This window comes from Palaemon carinicauda, chromosome 34 (assembly GCF_036898095.1).
Source record: "Palaemon carinicauda isolate YSFRI2023 chromosome 34, ASM3689809v2, whole genome shotgun sequence".
Taxonomy (NCBI): domain Eukaryota; kingdom Metazoa; phylum Arthropoda; class Malacostraca; order Decapoda; family Palaemonidae; genus Palaemon; species Palaemon carinicauda.
The window spans coordinates 79,701,092-79,722,160 of NC_090758.1; the positions used below are offsets into that span (position 1 = coordinate 79,701,092).

Genomic DNA, 21,069 nt, shown 5'->3' on the forward strand with positions numbered 1-21,069 from the left:
TGGAAATTTCCAACCCTTAACCCCCAGAGGTTATTTTTTTTCAAGCACATTTTGCAGTATATTTTTTTTAAATTGCTCTAACAGCCTTAATTTTTGTCATAGAGAGGTCAGGTTGGTCTCATTCTCTTGGAAAATACCTGAAATTTCTCAAAAAATTAAAAATATGCAAAAAAAAATTTAAATAGCAGTTTTTTTTGCAAGGACGTACCGGTACACCCATGGGGGTAAAAGGGTTAAAAAGCATTAATCTCACTAAATAAAACACGTACGCTCGCATATTTTTCACACAAGGCTTGGGACATAGATATAGAAACCAAGGTACTTTTTATGATCAACTCTACGGAAATAGAGGATCCATCTAGGCTTCGGCAATGCATGCGTCATTTGTTCCAACACACACGTGGCGGTAGGGGAGCACACTTAACCAAGAGACACAAGGACACAAGGGAAAGAAGTAAGGATACAGGCACAGGAACCATGTGGTAAACACAAAGGGTCGGGGACGCAAAGGGTCGCACTGGGTAAGAGAGAGAGCGCGGCAGGATGTGAATCACGTCGCGACCAGAAACTTACTGAGGAGCACGACCTGAACTAGCACGCTCTCTGACCCCGGGTCGCCTCAGGGCGCGTATCACTCCGCCTGAGGTCACCCATAGAAAATGGGAATAGGGTAAACTACACAAAATTCTGGTCGGTTGGGAAAGAGTTACCAGTAACTCCTAAGAAAGTAGTTCTAGGTAAGTATGTTAGGAAAAATACAAATTACTTAGAAATTTGTGATTTTTTTAAATCGAGGGAAAAGCAAAATTTAAATTATAGAATAGAAATAGGAAATGAGAATTAAAATAGGATGAATATAATAGAAGGAATAAAGTAAATAACTGGTGCACATGAAACCTTACTCAAGTCATTGCAATTTTCTTCCCTTTGGATAGGAACTGATGTACGTTTATTTTCCTTTGATTGTATGATTCCACACCTTTCCCTTCACTGCCAGGCTTTGGAATTGTTTTCCTTAGCGATCACAACCCACTGTTTATTAAAAAGCGTTGCAAAATAAGGTCGTTGGGTTGACCTTTTACTTATTTTATTTAACCTTTCACCCCCAAAGGACGTACCGGTACATTCTTGCAAAACACTGTTAATTACATGTTTTTATATATTTTTGATAATTTTATGAGAAACTTCAGGCATTTTCCAAAAGAATGAGACCAACCTGACCTCTCTATGACAAAAATTAAGCCTGTTAGAGCAATTTAAAAAAAATATATAGCAAAATGTGCTCAAAATTTAACCTTATGGGGGGGGGTAAAAGGGTTAAAGAAATAGATTATTCTTTTGTCTTTGATGTTAATTGAAAAACTTTTCCTCTATTCACAGGTGGCTATTACGGCGGGTATAGCGACGGCTACGGCGGCGGAGGCGGTGGCGGTGGACGGAGAGGGGGAGGATACGGAAGAGGGAGAGGTGGGGGAAGAGGGAGGGGCGGAGGAGGAGGAGGAGGAGGATATGGGGGAGGGGGCGGATACGGAGGTGGGGGCGGCAGCAGCGGCGACTACGGCAGACAGCGCCGAGGTGGTGGAGGCGGGAGAGGAGGCCGAGGCGGAAGAGGGGGTGGGCCCCCTCCGGGATTGAAAGGAAAAGAGATAGGTATGTATGGAAGGGGTTGTTTGTTCGCGTATGGAACGGGTTGTGTGTTCCTATGTCTGGCATACAGTAGTATATGTAGTAATGGTTGAAGGAATTGATCTGCAAGATCTCTCTTTTTTTTTTTTTTTTTCTTTTTTTTTTTCTTCTTAATACTGTACTGTATGGTTAGATGGAATTTTATTTGCATGTGTGATTTTATTGTTTCACAATAAATGGTGCTTACAGTACTGTATAGACGTACTGTTCCTATCTCACTCGAAGTTTGGCCATTGATTCATTTTTTTCCAGACCCTAAATGAAGATGAACAATGAGATCCCGTTGTTGGGAAAAATTGTGATTTAGATAAAACTTGTTAAACCTGGCGTTGATCCCCAGGAGGAGGAGGAGGAGGAGATATTACTAAAGATTCTTCATATTGTTCCTTCAACCAGTCGCTGCATTTGATCATGCTCTTGACCTCTTTGTGTATTTGCTTTGTTCGATTTCCACCCCCTGTTCTTCATCGTAAACTCTTCTCATCTTCATTTTTATTTTACTGTTTTTAAGAAAAAGAGTTACAAATTTAAGAAAAAGTCCTACAAATTAAAGTCAAAGTCCTACAAATTCAAGAAAAAGTCCCATAAATTGAAGAATAACTCCTATAGATTTAAGAAAAAATTCTATAAATTTTAGAAAAAGTCTTACAAATTAAAGTCAAAGTCCTACAAATTTAAGAAAAATTGCTATAAATTTAAGAAAAAGTCCTACAAATTGAAGTAAAAGTTCTATAAATTTTAGAAAAAGTCCTACAAATTTAAGTGAAAGTTCTATAAATTTTAGAAAAAGTCCTACAAATTAAAGTCGAAAGTCCTACAAATCTAAGAACAAGTCCTACAGATAAAAAAAGTCCTAAAATTAGCCCGATGGGATTCTTATTGAACATACCTTTATCATTATTGATTAGATTTCTTGTACATTACAATTTTTTACTGTTCGCTAACAAGCTCATCCGTCACTCAGGTCTCTGGTACGCAAAGAGGAGCAGGGAACGCCGCGAGAAAGACGAGCAGCTCCTCCCCGGCATCTCCATGAACGAGAGCCAGGCGAGACACGTCGGAAACGTCCTGAGCTCCCTCGACGACAGGAGCCCTCCGTCCGAGGACTCCCAGAAGAGGAGCGTTTTCTCTCGCCTTCAGCCGAGGGAGACCGACGACCTCGGGCAGGATTGGGACGTAAGGTTGAGTGCTATCAAGAAACAAGATTTTGGTGACGGTAAGTTTATATTCATAACCGGTTATCCAACATAATTGACTTTGCTTTGCTCGAAATTTCACTCTTGATAGTCAGGTAAAATTACTTTTTATCACTAAAAAGAACAATTCTTGAATACTAAATGTGTTGATTATAGTTTTAATTAGTAAGGAGCAAGGCTACTATTTTTTATTTCATGATACAGTAATTGCTTTTTATCAATGATCGTCCAATTAGTGCTGTAAGCCCTTTAGTTAACATAACTACTGCACTGTGTATTTTTCAATATTTAACTTAGCCGGTGATTATATAGCTGCAACTCTGTTGCTCGACACACAACTCTACGGTAAAAACTTGCCAGCGATCGCTACACAGGTTGCGGGTGTGCCCAACAGCGCCATCTGTCGACCAGATACCCAGTTCTCAATGTAAACAAAGACTCAATTTTCTCTCTGTCGAGGTGTCGACAAGACGTACTTACTCTAATTGGTGAAGTACTTTATTCTAGTTTTGAGCTTTCGCTGTGCAGGGTTTCTCTTCACACAAATCCTTGAACTCATTTTGATAACGGATTCTTTGTTGATGACTTTTTGATAGTTTTTTGAATTTCCCTTTGACCAATTCAAAATGGCTGACCCTTCACAAGTCCCCAAATTTAGGAAGTGCAATGCTGGGGACTGTTCAAGGCATCTTCCGAAGGCTTCTATCGACCCTCACACTGTTTGTTCCAATTGTCGGGATAAAACCTGTCAATTGGAAGATCGGTGTGAGGAGTGCGTTGGCCTTTCGGAATTCGATTTTATCGAATTTCAAAAGTATACACGTAGGCTAGAGAGAGATAGAGTTAGGAGAAGTTCTTCTCGTTCTATTGATATATCCTCTCCTCATGCCCCACAACCTATTCCTTCCCCTGTAGTGGTTGCTCCTAACCCCCCTCCTGGCACTCAGGAACCATCGATGGCTGATATGATGCGTGCCATCCAGGCTCTGGGTGAGAGAGTTGAGTCCCTTGCTAGTGACCGTAATCAGCTCATGGCGGATGTGAAGGAGCTTAAGTGCAAAAGTGCAGTGGGAAGTGCTAAAGTGACGAGTGATGGTGTTGTGGATAGTGTTGCGCTTGAGGGTTCGTCTGTTCGTGCCTGTCGTCCTCCTAGTCCGGGACCTCTTGCAAGCTCCCAAGTCCAGGGGAGAAGCAATGTCGTACGACAAATGGGTTCGAGAGGCTTTAATCAGCGAACAGACGTTCCCTCCGTGGTATCGGGCGTATCTACCCAAGATCGCTCCTACCTAACTAAGACGAGAGAGCCCATTTATACCTCGTCTTTGGAAGGTGTTTCTCGTAAGAAACCCTGGACCAAGGTCTCACGACCGTTAAAACGCAAGTCGGTCCCTTCAGCGCAAGTCCAACGGCCCGGTTGTAGCCACTGGGTCAGTTCGGACTCGCTGCCGTCATCCGATGACTGCTCACCGCCTAAGAGAGGCAAAGCGGTACCGCTTCAGACAGTAACACCGTCTGTCGCCGCACCTTCTCCTGTAGACCCTAAGTGGTCTCTACTGCAAGACATGCAGTCTAAACTGACGTCTCTAATGCAGGACTTTCGTGCGGAGAAGGTTGCTGCCGCACCAGCTAGTGCAGCTCCTTGCCTACAACCACCCACACGATCGGTTGTGCGTCCTGTGGACGCTGAGGTAACCTTCTCACGCACACCAGTTGAGAGAGTTCCTCCACCCATGCGTTCCAGTGTGATCTGCCAGCCGCATGTTGACGTTAAGCGACGCACGGAGGTTGCCGTTGACGTTCGGGAGGTTCAACAACCGTCAGAGTTGCTTTGTTTTGACGCGGTGCGTCAACCTCCGCAACCCAATGTGGTTTCCACTGCGCACCCACATCAGTCCAGACAGTCTGGAGTAGACGCTGTGCATCCCCGCGCTGCCATGGTTGTTGCCAGCTCACAGACTGGGCAGCAGTTCCATGACGTTGCGTCCGGCTCAGTCACGCATGCACCCGTGCGACCGGACTCAGCGAACCAGCCGTTACCTACTCCGTTGCCGTTTCCTCATCAGTTATCGGATGAGGGACTTTCTGATGATGATGTTGCTGCACACATAGATGAACCACAATCAGATTTGGACGAACCTAAGTCTACTCAACCCTCTTTGGACTTTAGGAAAGTTTTGGCCATTTTCAAAGAGCTGTTTCCGGACCAGTTTGTTTCTGTGGCTCCTCGTTCTCCGCCGTCAGAGTTTGTGTTAGGCATGCCGTCTACCACTCCTGCCTTTACTAGACTCGTCCTCGCACGCTCGTCCAAGAGAGCTTTGCGGGTGATAGGAGAATGGTTGCAGTCCAAGAAGAGTTTAGGGAAGACAGCCTTTGCGTTTCCCCCTGCTAGACTCTCTTCTAGATCGAGCGTCTGGTATGCCACGGGAGAAGTTCTCGGCTTGGGAGTTCCTGCCTCTGCCCAGGGCGACTTCTCAAGTCTTGTAGACTCTCCCCGCCGCCTTGCCATGAGACGCTCAAAGATATGTTGGTCATCTTCGGACCTGGACCACCTTTTGAAAGGTATCTTTAGGGCCTTCGAAGTTTTTAACTTCTTAGACTGGTGTCTAGGAGCCCTAAGCAGAAAGATCTCTCCGACAGAGAAAGAGACTTCCTTGCTCATTATGTCCTGCATGGACAAGGCCGTACGTGATGGGTCTAATGAGCTTGCTGCATCATTTGTGTCCGGAGTCCTTAAAAAGCGTGGAAACCTATGCTCATTCCTTTCAGCTGGAGTTACACCGTGCCAGAGATCCGAGCTTCTTTTTGCTCCTCTTTCCAAGTGCCTTTTTCCAGAAGACCTGATTAAGGAAATAGCCGCTTCATTGATACAGAAGGACACTCACGATCTTGTTGCGTCCTCCGCTCGCAAAGCTACCCCTTTGCCTACCTTGTCAGCTAGACCAAGGATGGACACTCCAGCGTCCCGTTTTATTCCGCCCTTTCGTGGCAGAGCCTCCAGCAGAGGAGGTGCTCGTGCCGAAGGGAAACGAGGAAAGAAGAAAGGATCCAAGTCCTTTAAGGGCAGAGTCTGACTGCCCGCATCTTCAGACAGCAGTGGGAGCCAGACTCAAGAACTTCTGGCAGACCTGGGAAAAGAGAGGCGCAGATGCACAATCTGTGAAGTTGCTCAGAGAGGGGTACAAGATCCCTTTTGTACGGAAACCCCCTCTAGCAACGTCTCCCATCGATCTCTCTCCCAGGTACAGAGAGGAAGACTAGAGACGAGCCTTGAAACGGGAAGTGTCTCTTTTACTAGAGAAGGGAGCGGTGGTCAAAGTCTCGGACCTTCAAACTCCGGGATTCTACAACCGACTCTTCTTGGTGTCAAAGAAGACAGGAGGGTGGAGGCCGGTGCTAGACGTCAGTGCTCTGAATGTCTTTGTCACAAAGCAGACGTTCTCCATGGAGACCACAAAGTCAGTCTTAGCAGCGGTCAGAAGGGAAGACTGGATGGTCTCTTTAGACCTAAGGGACGCCTACTTCCACGTCCCCATCCACCCGGACTCCCAACCTTTTCTGAGATTCGTTTTCGAAAAGGTTGTCTACCAGTTTCAAGCCCTGTGCTTTGGCCTAAGCACAGCTCCTCTTGTGTTTACGAGGCTGATGAGGAATGTAGCCAAATTCCTTCATTTATCGGACATCCGAGCCTCCCTCTATTTGGACGACTGGCTTCTCAGAGCTTCCTCCAGTCGTCGCTGTCTGAAGGATCTAAAGTGGACTCTAGATCTGACCAAGGAATTGGGTCTCCTTGTCAATATGGAAAAGTCACAACTGGTTCCATCCCAAACTATTGTGTATTTAGGGATGGAGATTCACAGTCTAGCTTTTCGGGCTTTTCCGTCGGCCCCCAGAATAAGCCAAGCCCAGTTATGCATCCAGAACATGCTGAAGAAGGAACAATGTTCAGTCAGGAAGTGGATGAGTCTGGTAGGGACGCTATCATCCCTGGAACAATTTGTGTCATTAGGAAGACTACACCTCCGTCCTCTTCAATACCATCTAGCATTTCACTGGAAAAAGGACAAGACGCTAGAAGCGGTCTCGATCCCCATTTCCGAGAAGATGAAGTCTTGCCTGACTTGGTGGAAGGACAGTATCAACCTAAGAGAGGGTCTTCCCCTGGCTGTTCAGACTCCCAACCACGTTCTCTTCTCGGACGCATCGGACGTAGGCTGGGGCGCGACATTAGACGGTCGGGAATGTTCGGGACTGTGGAACTCGAGTCAAAGGATCATGCATATCAACTACAAGGAGCTACTGGCAGTACATCTGGCCTTGAAAAGCTTCAGGTCTCTCCTTCGAGGCAAAGTGGTGGAAGTGAACTCGGACAACACCACTGCCTTGGCGTACATCTCCAAGCAAGGAGGGACCCACTCACTGACGTTGTACGAGATCGCAAGGGACCTGCTCATCTGGTCAAAAGGTCAAAACATATCACTAGTAACGAGGTTCATCCAAGGCAACTTGAATGTCATGGCAGATTGTCTCAGTCGGAAGGGGCAAGTAATTCCAACGGAATGGACCCTCCACAAGGATGTATGCAAGAGACTTTGGGCCACTTGGGGCCAACCAACCATAGATCTCTTTGCAACCTCGATGACCAAGAGGCTCCCAATATATTGCTCACCAATCCCGGACCCAGCAGCAATACATATAGATGCCTTTCTCCTAGATTGGTCGCATCTAGATCTATACGCATTCCCACCGTTCAAGATTGTCAACAAGGTACTGCAGAAGTTCGCCTCTCACGAAGGGACAAGGTTGACGCTAGTTGCTCCCCTCTGGCCCGCGAGAGAATGGTTCACCGAGGTACTTCGATGGCTAGTAGACGTTCCCAGAAGTCTTCCTCTAAGGGTGGACCTTCTACGTCAGCCACACGTAAAGAAGGTACACCCAGGCCTCCACGCTCTTCGTCTGACTGCCTTCAGACTATCGAAAGACTCTCGAGAGCTAGAGGCTTTTCGAAGGAGGCAGCCAGTGCGATTGCTAGAGCAAGGAGAACATCCACCCTTAGAGTCTACCAATCGAAGTGGGAAGTCTTCCGAAACTGGTGCAAGTCAGTATCTGTATCCTCGACCAGTACCTCTGTAGCTCAAATAGCTTACTTTCTCTTATACCTGAGAAAAGAACGATCACTTTCAGCTCCCACTATCAAGGGCTACAGAAGCATGTTGGCATCGGTCTTCCGGCATAGAGGCTTAGATCTTTCCAACAATAAAGATCTACAGGACCTCCTTAAGTCTTTTGAGACCACGAAGGAGCGTCGTTTGGTTACACCTGGTTGGAATTTAGACGTGGTACTAAGATTCCTCATGTCAGACAGGTTTGAGCCGCTACAATCAGCCTCCCTGAAAGATCTCACCTTAAAGACACTTTTCCTGGTATGCTTAGCCACAGCTAAAAGAGTCAGTGAGATTCATGCCTTCAGCAAGAACATCGGATTTTCGTCAGAAAAAGCTACATGTTAGCTACAACTTGGTTTTCTAGCCAAAAATGAGCTGCCTTCTCGACCTTGGCCGAAATCGTTCGATATTCCCAGCTTATCGAATATGGTAGGCAATGAACTAGAAAGAGTCTTATGCCCTGTGAGAGCTCTTAAGTTCTATTTAAAACGAACTAAACCTTTACGAGGCCAATCTGAAGCTTTATGGTGTTCAGTTAAGAAACCATCTTTGCCTATGTCAAAGAATGCTTTATCCTACTTTATCAGACTGTTAATACGAGAAGCTCATTCCCATCTGAGTGAGGAAGACCAAGCATTACTGAAGGTGAGGACACACGAAGTTAGAGCTGTCGCAACTTCCGTGGCCTTTAAGCAAAATAGATCTCTGCGAAGTATAATGGACGCAACCTATTGGAGAAGCAAGTCAGTGTTTGCGTCTTTTTATCTAAAGGATGTCCAGTCTCTTTACGAGGACTGCTACACACTGGGACCATTCGTAGCAGCGAGTGCAGTAGTGGGTGAGGGCTCAACCACTACAATTCCCTAATTCCATACCCTTTTAATCTTTCTCTTGAAATGTTTTTATTGTTGTTTTTTGGGTTGTCCGGAAGGCTAAGAAGCCTTTCGCATCCTGGTTGATTTGGCGGGTGGTCAAAGTCATTTCTTGAGAGCGCCTAGATTAGGGGTTTTGATGAGGTCCTGTTGTATGGGTTGCAACCCTTGATACTTCAGATCCTAGGGGTCGATCAGCATCCTAAGAGGATCGCGAGGCTCCGTAAGGAAGACGTACTTAAAAGGCAGAGTAATTGTTCAAGTCGACTTCCTTACCAGGTACCTATTTATTTTGTTTTTGTTATTTTGATAACTTCTAAAATGAAATAAAAACTCTTAGCTCATAAAAGTGTAAACATATATTGCTGGTCTCTACCCACCCCCCTGGGTGTGAATCAGCTATATAATCACCGGCTAAGTTAAATATTGAAAAATGTTATTTTGATTATAAAATAAATTTTTGAATATACTTACCCGGTGATTATAAATTAAATGACCCTCCCTTCCTCCCCAATAGAGACGCAGTGGGACGAGGAGAAAATTGAGTCTTTGTTTACATTGAGAACTGGGTATCTGGTCGACAGATGGCGCTGTTGGGCACACCCGCAACCTGTGTAGCGATCGCTGGCGAGTTTTTACCGTAGAGTTGTCTGTCGAGCAACAGAGTTGCAGCTATATAATCACCGGGTAAGTATATTCAAAAATTTATTTTATAATCAAAATAACATATTAATTAATACACTGTCCGTAAAATGATCGTCAGTAGTAATGACGAAAGCACTCGGATAGTCTCATTAACAAACCATAGACGCAACAGCTATCTTGTTTGTGGAGTCTTCTCTGTCCCTTCAGCTTTTCAAGCCCTGGTACATACATACATATACCAAGGCCCTTCCCCCAATTTTGGGGGGTAGCCGACATCAACAAATGAAACAAAAACAAAAAAGGGGACCTCTACTCTCTACGTTCCTCCAGCCTAACTAGGGACTCAACCGAGTTCAGCTGGTACTGCTAGGGTGCCCTGGTACTTGGTATTAATCTTGGTTATATGCTCTCTCTGGGCCCTCATAGCTCAGATCAAGCCCTCGGAGAGGCAAACGACAAAGCCCCCCTGTGGGTTTAACATTGCCGTGATAAGATGTGATGACTGCTTGTCAGTCTTATGATTATAAGCATTTTCAGGTTAATCCCTTCAATTTCTTGAGCTGGACTAACATCTGCATCCTTGTTTATACAGTGTATGTCATGGTTTCCTCTATCTACTATATCTTTCCATTGAATTTGTTTAGTTTAAACTTTATTTAATAAAGGGTCATGCATCTTTTATGCAGTGATTTTATGTACTGTATCCAGAAAGCTTTACAACAGAATAGAACTAGATTATTTCAAGTACTTATTTTCACAGGTTTGTTGGCAATCAGTGTTTAGGCCTTAACTTTTCTTTCTGAGGAAATATTCATGGAACATTTTGTCTTCACGTGACTTTTGTATCCTCTTTAACTATAAATTTTTGTATTATTTTTGCTACCAAACACCCCTCCTTGATGGCTACCACTTACATTATACCTTCTGTGACATTCGGGGGCCATGGTATTCAGTGAAGAGCCCCCGCTCGGCTGTATATGCCGGGCAATCTAAAGGAAGGAAGGGACGAATTTCTTTGACACATGGAGGCAGTACTTCTGTTTCTTTGCAGTGTCCCTTTGCCCACAAACTTTTAAATTTTGCATTTTTCTATTTTGCTAATTCCCTTTTGTTCCGTAACCGAAATACAAACCACGCTATTTACAAAGGGTATTACTTTTAGCGTAGCTGAAATGGCGAGCCATTAGAATTTAACGAGGGTGTATTACCCCCGCGCTAGTTAGCAGGGGGGTAGGGGAGTGGTAGCTAGCTACCCCTCCTCCCCCTCACACACAGGTGAATACTCGCTTTCACTTTTGGCTCGGACTGTGACAGACGTCTCTGTCTTGGTCCTCGCTTGGCAGCCATTGTTTGTTTTGTCTTTACTTAATCGCTTACTTTTCATTTACTCAATATATATGTAAACATGTTTTCATGTTTGTATATATATTTGAGTATAGAAATGAGTAAGTTTCCTTTTCAGATTTGTGTGTGTAGTTTACGATATCTACGTGGAGGCCTCGGCAGTTAGGCCACCACGGCGTAATTTTATGGGTGGCGATTGAGTTTGACTTATGTCTTTCTCTATCTCTCTCTCTTGAGGTCGTTCACCCTTTTACTACGTGTTACTACGGCCTTGTAGCCTAGCTTCCTTTCTGTGTGGGGGGTTGCTACGCCGTACGTTTGTCTCAATTAGTTATGAATCTAATTGTAGTTGTTTTTTGTTTTTCAGCTTTTAGAACGATTCCTTTCGGGGTTTTCGTTCTTTCTTTAGTGTTCATTCATTTTTAAATTTCATAATTACATAGTTACATAATTATAATTGTTATAATTCTGTTTTGGTTACAGCTCTCCTTCCGCGAGTGTAAGTGGTTGTGAGGGCACGTGCCTGTTGTGTAATTCTTGTTCCTTTCCCTCGGGATTCCTCTTCGGAGCCTTCCCGGGGGAATGAATGTGTACTAATATTATTTGTTTTATTTTTTTACAGTTATCGATCTAGTTCGTTTCTGTAATATAGCAACGGTGTGAGCTGTCTGGTTGAGTCCTGGGGATTCGGCTGTTGCTGCCTCCCCCCTTGTATTTTCGTCAGGGGCGTGTCTCCTTCTACTGGTAGTACTCCCGTGACGACGGACAGCTCTCCAGTTCATTTTAGAACTCTCAGGAGGCTTGCATCCTTGGGCGGGTAACTTTCCTTCCGAGGGAAGTTTTTCCTGTCCAGGCTTGAATTTTTCCCCTTTTGGGGGGTTCTTCTCTTGCCTTTTTTTCGTGCGACTATGCTCTTGGTGCTGAGCGGTCGCACCTGCAGTTTCGCTCAAGGGGCTGGGCAACTGCAGGAGCTCCTCTTCGGAGGATTGCTCCTTTAGGTCACTGGCTGACCAGTCTCTTCCACAAAGTGTTTCTCTTTCGTTTGCGAGAGAGTACACTCATAGAGACTCCTCTTCGGAGGTTTCTCCTGTTGCTGTTGCTGTTGGACTCCCTCGCCGTAAGGCCCACCGTCCGCCTCGTCGTAAGGGCCTCTCATCTCCCTATAAGGGTGCTTGAGGCGCTTTTTGGATCTCCGTTTGCAGCCTACAACTCCTTTTTCTCGATCTTCCGCCTTGGTGCAGATGGACAGCAGTCTGATCTCGTCTTCCGACGGGCAACGGTCTTCCCGACGGACAGCGGTCTTCTGACGGACATCAGTCTCCCGGCGGACAACAATCCCTTCGGGGCAAAGGGTTGCCCCCACGGGGGTTCTTCCCTTGCGTGTCAGGGTTTCCCTGCGCGCCCTTCTGCTGTGTTCTCTCCTGCTCCTGCTCAGTGTGAGCACACAGGCGCTCTTCTGCTCATCAGCGCTCTCCTGTTCGTCAGCGCTTTCAAGATGATCATCCCTGCGGTTCCTGTTGGTTCCTGTTACGCGCCCTGTGCGCCCACGTTCGCCCTTGCGATCTAGAACTTCGGTTCAGGTCGGGGTCAAGGACTCTTCTTCTTTGCGCAGGCTTCCACGCGTAGCCTTCTGCTCGTCAGCGATCATCAGCTCGCCAGCGATCATCAGCTCGCCAGCGATCATCAGCTCGCCAGCGATCTCCGGATCGCCCACGTGTGTTACAGCCGGCACGCCAACGTTCTCCAACACTTCTGAAGGAACATGGTTCGCCAGCTTCTAGCTCGCCTGCGCATGCTGATCGCCATCGCGCGACCCTCAACTGCGGATGCTGATCTCCATCGCGCGACCCTCAACTGCGGATGCTGATCGCCATCGCGCGACCCTCGACTGCGGATGCTGATCGCCATCGCGCGACCCTCAACTGCGGATGCTGATCGCCATCGCGCGACCCTCGACTGCGGATGCTGATCGCCATCGCGCGACCCTCAACTGCGGATGCTGATCGCCATCGCGCGACCCTCAACTGCGGATGCTGATCGCCATCGCGCGACCCTCAACTGCGGATGCTGATCGGCATCGCGCGACCACACACCTGCGGATGCTGATCACCATCGCTCGACCCTGCGCATGCTGATCACCATCGCGCGACCCTCAACTGCGTATGCTGTTCGCCATCGCGCGATCGCCCACCTGCAGATGCTGTTCGCCATCGCGCGACCACCAACCTGCGCATGCTGATCGCCATCGCGCGACCCTGGCATGCTGATCACCATCACGCGACCCTGCGCATACTGATCACCATCGCACGACCCGGCGCATGCTGATCACTGCTCGCGATCGCTCACCTTCGCATACTGCTCGCCAACGCACGATCGCTCACCTGTGCATACTGCTCGACCATCGCGTCGGCATAACACAACGCGCCATCGCCAACCTGCGCGTTAGCGCTCACCAGCTCACCACCGATCGCTTGTTGATCCATATCGCCAGCGGTCCTCCTTGCCCACGCGGCAGCGCGTTTCCTCGCCATCGCGCTAACGCTTGCGTTCGCCGCCTCGGACTCGCTCTCATCCACCTGCCCACCCTCACGACTGCTCGCTTGCGCGACCGCTCGCCTGTGCAACCGCGCGACCGCTTGCCCGTGCAACCACGCGACCGCTTGCTGTGCAACCGCACGACCACTCGCCTGCGCGCCCACACGCCCACGTGCCCACACGCCCACGTGCCTGCACGTCTACGCTCATGCTCTCCAATGTTCGCCCACGCGCGAACCAACGGTTTTTCCATCGCGCGGACGGATGGTGTTCCGTCGCGTGAACCTACAGTGTTTCCGTCGCGCGAACCTACAGTGTTTCCGTCGCGAACCTACAGTGTTTCTTCGCACAAATGTCTTCTTTTTTCTTGCAGTATCCATTGCTCGTCTATGGGTTATCGCTCGCCGACCACCAGGAATTCCCGTCGCGCGAGCTCCAGGGCAATTGCGACCACGATTCCCAATGGGGTTTTCGCAGCATGACCAGCCTGGCGAGTTCTTCTGGAGCGTATTTCCAGAACACTGCCTCACCCCGTAAACACAGAGCATGGCACTTGCAAGAATAGGAGAAACTTAAGGGAGATCTGAGCAACACTCCTCTATTCCTGAACCTGGGTTAGCCCTTCCCCGTCATTCCCTGGAAGGATTTTTGGCGGGGGGCTTTCCGTTCGAGATTTCTCCATCGGACAAGGGGTGACTGCTTACCTCTTCCTCTGGGAGCTTACCAGGTTCTTTCCCTCCTCGGTTACGGCCCGAGGTTTGGTTCAAGGAAGCTACAGGAAGATCAAGGGTACTTTCCTCCTCTCGAGCTCAGGCACCTTGGCCTTTCGTCGTTAAGTATCTAACTTGCGGACAAGCTCGATGTTGTACCATCTGGACGCGCTGACTGAGGGCTTCCTTCGGGTGTCTCATCTGTGGAGGTCGACGACCTCAGACACCCTTCCATCCTTGAGAAGAGTTTGTTTGTGCCCAAGGACAGAGACTTAGACAGCTGCTGTGCGGAGTAAATCGACTTCCGGTTTCACTCCTCCAAGGCGCTTTCTTCCAGACTCTGCAAGGCTCCAGCGCCCTTTTCTTTCAACCACGTCGGCCTAAGTTATCGGCTACGACAACTGGGACAAGGTGTCCAATTGCAGTTTCCTCCTGTCAGGAACAGATGGCACGGGAGACTCCCCCGGGGGGGCATAGTCCTAAAAGGAGTTCACGAACTCTAGGATTGCAGGTTTTTCGCTGGGAGGATGTTTAAGGTTACTCATCCGAATGACAGCTTCCCGATGCCCATTCCCGCACAATCTCTGTGAGTAGCCAAGGATATCGCGCCTGCCGTCTCTGTCAGCGAATTCAGTGTCTCTGAACCTCTATGCCATAGCGTCAGCAGAGTTGCCCGGTTGGGCAGAATGATCCATACCTTAGGCGAAGGTCTTCCTTAGGATCATCGACGGCTTCACCCCGGCCCCCTCAGTCGATCCTTTCTTGTAAGGAAGGATCTGAGAGGGGATGTCCATAGTCGACCTCTCAGCCCTGATCAAGTTTGTCGAACAAACTTCGGCCAGCGTAGACCAGCAGAATCGATCAGACTGGTAACGAGGCGACAGGACTCCTTAAACCCTGGATCGGAAGGACGGGTACTTTCAGTTTCCATTCCATCCATCTTCCAGGGTGCTCGTCGAATTCAGCCTAGACTGCAAGTATTCCTGCTTATGATGCAGTGTGGCTATCCTGCCGTGGCATAGCAGGTTTGTTTCCCCAGAGAACTCTCCCTGCCTTCCTCTTGGCCGCTCAGGGGCAGGCTTCCGCCTCCTCTGCTGTTTGGAGGGCTGGTCAACTCCGGTAGGCTCTGCTTCCCCTGACGGAACTCCCGGGAGAGCTTCTCCCACGGCGCAGACTACTCAAGCAACCACACTGCGACATCTCTCCCGAACCGGGGCGTCGCTTCGGCTTCATGCCGGGAGACACTACGCTTCCTCCTCTAGAAGAGACAACCCGCTACAGTCGCGGTACGGAGGTCGTGTCATCTGCGATAGTCATCCACAGGGGTCTCCCAGGCAAAGTGAAGAGTCTAAGGTGGTTGGTGCCGTGGGAGATATACCTCTTCCCTTGAGGCCTCTTCTCCAGCAATAACGGTCTTATTGCCTTTCGGCGGGAGGAAACTCCTTTCCGCTCTCGGCAATGAAGCCTGTCGCTCAGCCTTTCCCTGACCTTCAGGCTTAAAGGAATAACTTTTTCCTGCCCGCTGGATCTATCCTCGCTCATGCGAAGCTACGATCGTCCCTGCCCTAGTCGGAGGAAGACCTCCAACTTGGAGCATGGCTCGGACTTTTAGTCCTTTAAGAGATCTTCTCAAGACCCTTTTACGACAGGCCTCGGATTGTATTCCGCCTTGGGTCTTCTGCTCACTCTGGCCACGGCCAGTGTGTAAGCAATCTTCTTGGTCTCTTACTACTCCCCCCTTTCTAAGGAAGAGGGGAAGGCAACATTCAGGCTCGCTCCTGAGTTGTTGGCTAGACTCAGAATCTGAGGGTCCCGGCCCTTCGGTCCGATTCATTCAAGATTTCGAGTCTCCATTCTGTGTCTGATGTCCCAAGACCTTCTCTTTCTTGCCAGTAAGGAATCGAGAGGTTAGCGCTGGGAACAGCTGCAGTTTGTCCTCAGTTGCAGCCGATTTGGGAGCACAAGGAGGACATGGGGGGAGAGTCACCAGTATACCTCTTCAGCCCGGACTCAAGGACATTCATCTCGACCTGTCTTCAGACCCTCCCCCGTCACGTCGCCCTACAGCACGATGTTGGATACATCGCAACGTCCCTCGCCTTCGAGTAATACTACTCTGTGACGCAGGTGCTACAAGCTGGAGTCTGGAAGCGTCTAATGACCTTCGCAGCCCGCTTCCTGCAGGGCGTGACCCACAGGAGTCTCGATACGTTTTCTATCGCTCTGTGGTGGCTACACAACAGCTGGTCTAACCTCAGGCTCCTTTTTGGACAGGTAGCAGAAGGTTGAGGGCATTGTTATCAGGTTTTAGTCTGCATGAACGAAAGAAGTATGTCTGGCCCTTACTTCTTTCTTCATCATCTCCTCTACGGGGAAGCAGCATCCTGGTCTCTGCATAGCTGACCTCGAACCTCTGCAGGTAAACCATGCTTCCTTGTGTTCCGAGTATTGAGTCAATACTGTCGCGTCCCCCATACCCTGACGAGGTGGTATTGGGAACGTCCTAACCCAGAGTTCCTTCTGGAACTCCAGGTCAACTGCCTAGGACGGGTCACACTTCTTCCTTCACACACAAGCTTACGTAGGCCACATGGTTCTTTGCGGAGCAAGGAACTTGTGAGGTGCAGGGACTCCTTTTCTCGAGTGCGACTCACTCGGATTCTGAGTCCCCAGGTAAAGCCAAAGCCAGTATGGCTGGGTACTTTCCACCCTTCCTAAGGGATAAGTCACCCTTTGTAAATAGCGTGGTTTGTATTTCGGTTACGGAACAAATGACAAATTCGAAGATAATTTGTATTTTTCCTAACCATACAAACCTTAGCTATTTACACATATTTGCCCGCCAGCCCTGTCCCCCAAGACAAGTCCTACCTCTAAGTGAAAGTGAGTATTCACCTGTGTGTGAGGGGGAGGAGGGGTAGCTAGCTACCACTCCCCTACCCCCCCGCTAACTAGCGCGGGGGTAATACACCCTCGTTAAATTCTAATGGCTCGCCATTTCAGCTACGCTAAAAGTAATACCCTTTGTAAATAGCTAAGGTTTGTATGGTTAGGAAAAATACAAATTATCTTCGAATTTGTCATATCTTCACCTTTACCCTGTTTTAATTTTCTCCACTGGCTTGATAACAAATACTTATGGACTAATTTACGCACATATAGGACTAACCCATTAGTTTTGCTAAACTATGCCAGGCCGTTAATGAAAGTGGTCTTTGTATTGTCCCTTCAACTGCCTTTTATATTACCGGTACTCCCTTTTTTTTTTTATCTGGACCCACTTTGTATCTATACACCTTACTTTTCATCTCATTTGAATATGCCTTACTCCAATTTTCACCCCATGTTTAAGAATAGGTCCTCCTAGTCAGCCCCACGCAATTACAGAAAAGCAGCTTAGTTTTTTTTTCTATCACTTTCTAGTCAATAAATTGTCTGTGTTTTTTCTTCCTTTATTTACTGGAGATACTAATGACTGATTATCTTTATTGCAGATGAGTTCATGGACACCGGAAACACCAGTGAAGTTCCAGACAGTTTTTCGAATCCCGAAGCGTGGATGAAGGACAACGCTCAGAAACGTAAAGTTGCCAGCGGTGTGTATTGCCTTCAGCATTTGTCGGGCATCATTTTGTGTTGTATTTTACAATTTAGCTAAATCGCTTTGATTACAGCAGAACCATAAGAAGTTTTATTGCTGTTAATACATGAACCATGTTGGAATCCATGCATAAGAAGGCTAATAACTTTATCAAGTAGATACCTTTCTTATTCATTGATTTACATGAGACGTTAATAAAAAAACACATACTGTAGTTGGTTTATCAATGATCTAATAGGTGGCTTTACAAAATTACCGCATTTCCCATGTCATAAGACGCTTCTTTTTTTCTGGGAAACTCCCCAAAAATCACCCTGCGTCTTAATGTTAAGAGAAAGTTGAACATTTCATACGTACATACTGTACATATACCAAGGCACTTCTCCCAATTTTGGGGGGTAGCCGACATCAACAAATGAAACAAAAACAAATAAGGGGACCTCTACTCTCTACGTTCCTCCCAGCCTAACATTTGAACATTATGAACATTTCATAATACACCCAAAATATGAAAATTTACTGTGCTAGAGTCGCTGGTTAGGAATTCCTGCTAAAGTAGCTCGTAAAATCCTCAATTATTTAACCCTTTTACCCCCAATGGACGTACTGGTACGTTTCACAAAACTCATCCCTTTACCCCCATGGACTTACCGGTACGTCCTTGCAAAAAAACTGCTATTTACAATTTTTTTTTGCATAATTTTGATAATTTTATGAGAAACTTCAGGCATTTTCCAAAAGTATGAGACCAACCTGACCTCTCTATGACAAAAACCAAGGCTGTTAGAGAAATTTAAAAAACGATACTGCAAAATGTGCTTGAGAAAAAAAACCGCCTGGGGGTTAAGGGTTGGAAAGTTCCAAATAGCTTGGGGGTAAAAGGATTAATGGCTGGTCTTACCACTTGTAGCTTCGTATGACACAGGAAATATGGTATGATTCCTTACAAAGTTTTCTAGCAGGGACACTGATTACCAAACGGTTTGTGCATCAATATTGATACGCCTTCAGTCTCCTGTCAACATCCCTTCATCTCCTCGCCGTATTGATGCCTGTCGTTGATCGTGATAATGCTTTGCCTCGGCTTTTTCTTTCACAGGGTTAGACATGAAAGGCCCTCTCTCTATTCTTATCCTTTTCTCAGTCTTGCTGAGTTTCTGAATTTTTCACAGTTTAACCCTGTTACCCCCAGGCTATTTGGAAATTTCCAACCCTTAACCCCCAGGGGTTATTTTTTACCCAGCACATTTTGCAGTATATTTTTTTTAAATTGCTCTAACAGCCTTAATTTTTGTCATAGAGAGGTCAGGTTGGTCTCATTCTCTTGGAAAATGCCTGAATTTTCTCAAAAAAAATTATCAAAAATATGAAAAAAAAAATTTTATAGCATTTTTTTGCAAGGACGTACCGGTACGTCCATGGGGGTAAAGGGATGGGTTTTGTGAAACGTACCAGTACGTCCTTTGGGGGTAAAAGGGTTAATTGTCCTTCCTCCAACTGCTACCTTTCATTCAAGAACAAAACCCCTGTAGGCGGTCCTATTAATTTATAAATGTACCGCAGAGATGTGGTTAACCCTTTTACCTCCAAAGGACGTACTGGTACGTTTCACAAAAGCCATCCCTTTACCCCCATGGACGTACCGGTACGTCCTTGCAAAAAAATGCTATAAAAATTATTTTTTTCATATTTTTTATATTTATTTGAGAAAATTCAGGCATTTTCCAAGAGAATGAGACCAACCTGACCTCTCTATGACAAAAATTAAGGCTGTTAGAGCAATTTAAAAAAAATATACTGCAAAATATGCTGGGAAAAAAATAACCCCTGGGGGTTAAGGGTTGGAAATTTCCGAAGAGCCTGGGGGTAAAAGGGTTAAATTGCAATAATGGGATCGGCAACCCAGCCACCGATTTGCGGTTATAGCCCTCTGAAGCAGATCAGTTGAACTTTTTATAGAGAATTGATGTTAAAAAAATAATTACAGTAGTCGGATCAGCCTCAGTTAAACAGTAAAAATTCTTTCTGTTTACAGTTGTTTGTCTCTACAGGGATATTATCGGTACTCCCAACGCTTAGCAGAATCTCTTTTCTTTTTTAAACCTAGATGCTTTTCCTTTTGTTTTTTTACTTCTCATCCATTCTTCTGATCACCTTGTTTGAAATTTTTCTTGCTCCAATTTTCAGGTGATTACTACGAGAGGTTGAAAATTCTTATTGGTCTTTTTAAACGGCTTTATATTGAAGTAATATATTGGCGACCAAAGGCACTTTCTCAGGCAGAGGCGGCCTAATGCCATCAACACACCTTAAGCTGTGTACTTTGGATACTGCAAAGACTATTAACCCTTTTACCCCCAAAAGGACGTACTGGTATGCTTCACAAAACTCATCCCTATACCCCCATGGACGTACCGGTACGTTCTTGCAAAACAGTGCTATTTAAATTTTTTTTGCATATTTTTGATAATTTTCTGAGAAACTTCAGGCATTTTGCAAGAGAATGAGACCAACCTGACCTCTCTATGTCAAAAATTAAGGCTGTTAGAGCAATTTAAAAAAATATACTGCAAAATGTGCTTGAAAAAAAATAACCCCATGGGGGTTAAGGGTTGGAAATTTCCAAATATTATTATTATTATTATTATTACTATCCAAGCTACAACCCTAATTGGAAAAGCAAGATGCTATAAGCCCAGGGGCTCCAACAGGGAAAAATAGCCCAGTGAGGAAAGGAAATAAGGAAATAAATAACTGAAGAGAACAAATTAACAATAAATCATTCTAAAAAAAGTAATGTCAAAAGAGATATATCATATATAAACTATTAACAACGTCAACAACAAATATGTCATATATAAACTATAAAAAGACTCATGTCCGCCTGGTCAACAAAAAAGCATTTGCTCCAACTTTGAACTTTTGAAGTTCTACTGATTCAACAACCCGATTAGGAAGATCATTCCACAACTTGGTAACAGCTGGAATAAAACTTCTAGAGTACTGCGTAGTATTGAGTCTTATGATGGAGAAGGCCTGGCTATTAGAATTAACTGCCTGCCTAGTATTACGAACAGGATAGAATTGTCCAGGGAGATCTGAATGTAAAGGATGGTCAGAGTTATGAAAAATCTTATGCAACATGCATAATGAACTAATTGATCGACGGTGCCAGAGATTAATATCTAGATCAGGAATAAGAAATTTAATAGACCGTAAGTTTCTGTCCAACAAATTAAGATGAGAATCAGCAGCTGAAGACCAGACAGGAGAACAATACTCAAAACAAGGTAGAATAAAAGAATTAAAACATTTCTT

The 21,069-nt window shown here is 46.2% G+C and overlaps 1 protein-coding gene across 4 annotated transcripts in view; it reads left to right on the top strand.

Moving 5' to 3' along the window:
- LOC137626510 (ATP-dependent DNA/RNA helicase DHX36-like) overlaps positions 1 to 21,069 on the top strand; it is a 99,148-nt gene that overhangs the window by 16,798 nt on the left and 61,281 nt on the right. For 2 of the 4 annotated variants that reach the window (XM_068357550.1, XM_068357551.1), the window contains exons 3-5: positions 1,381 to 1,650; positions 2,651 to 2,902; positions 17,645 to 17,746. In XM_068357550.1, coding sequence (XP_068213651.1) covers positions 1,381 to 1,650; positions 2,651 to 2,902; positions 17,645 to 17,746 — 624 coding nt within the window. The remainder of the gene's footprint in view (positions 1 to 1,380; positions 1,651 to 2,650; positions 2,903 to 17,644; positions 17,747 to 21,069) is intronic. The other 2 variants (XM_068357552.1, XM_068357553.1) reach the window with 1 other exon arrangement.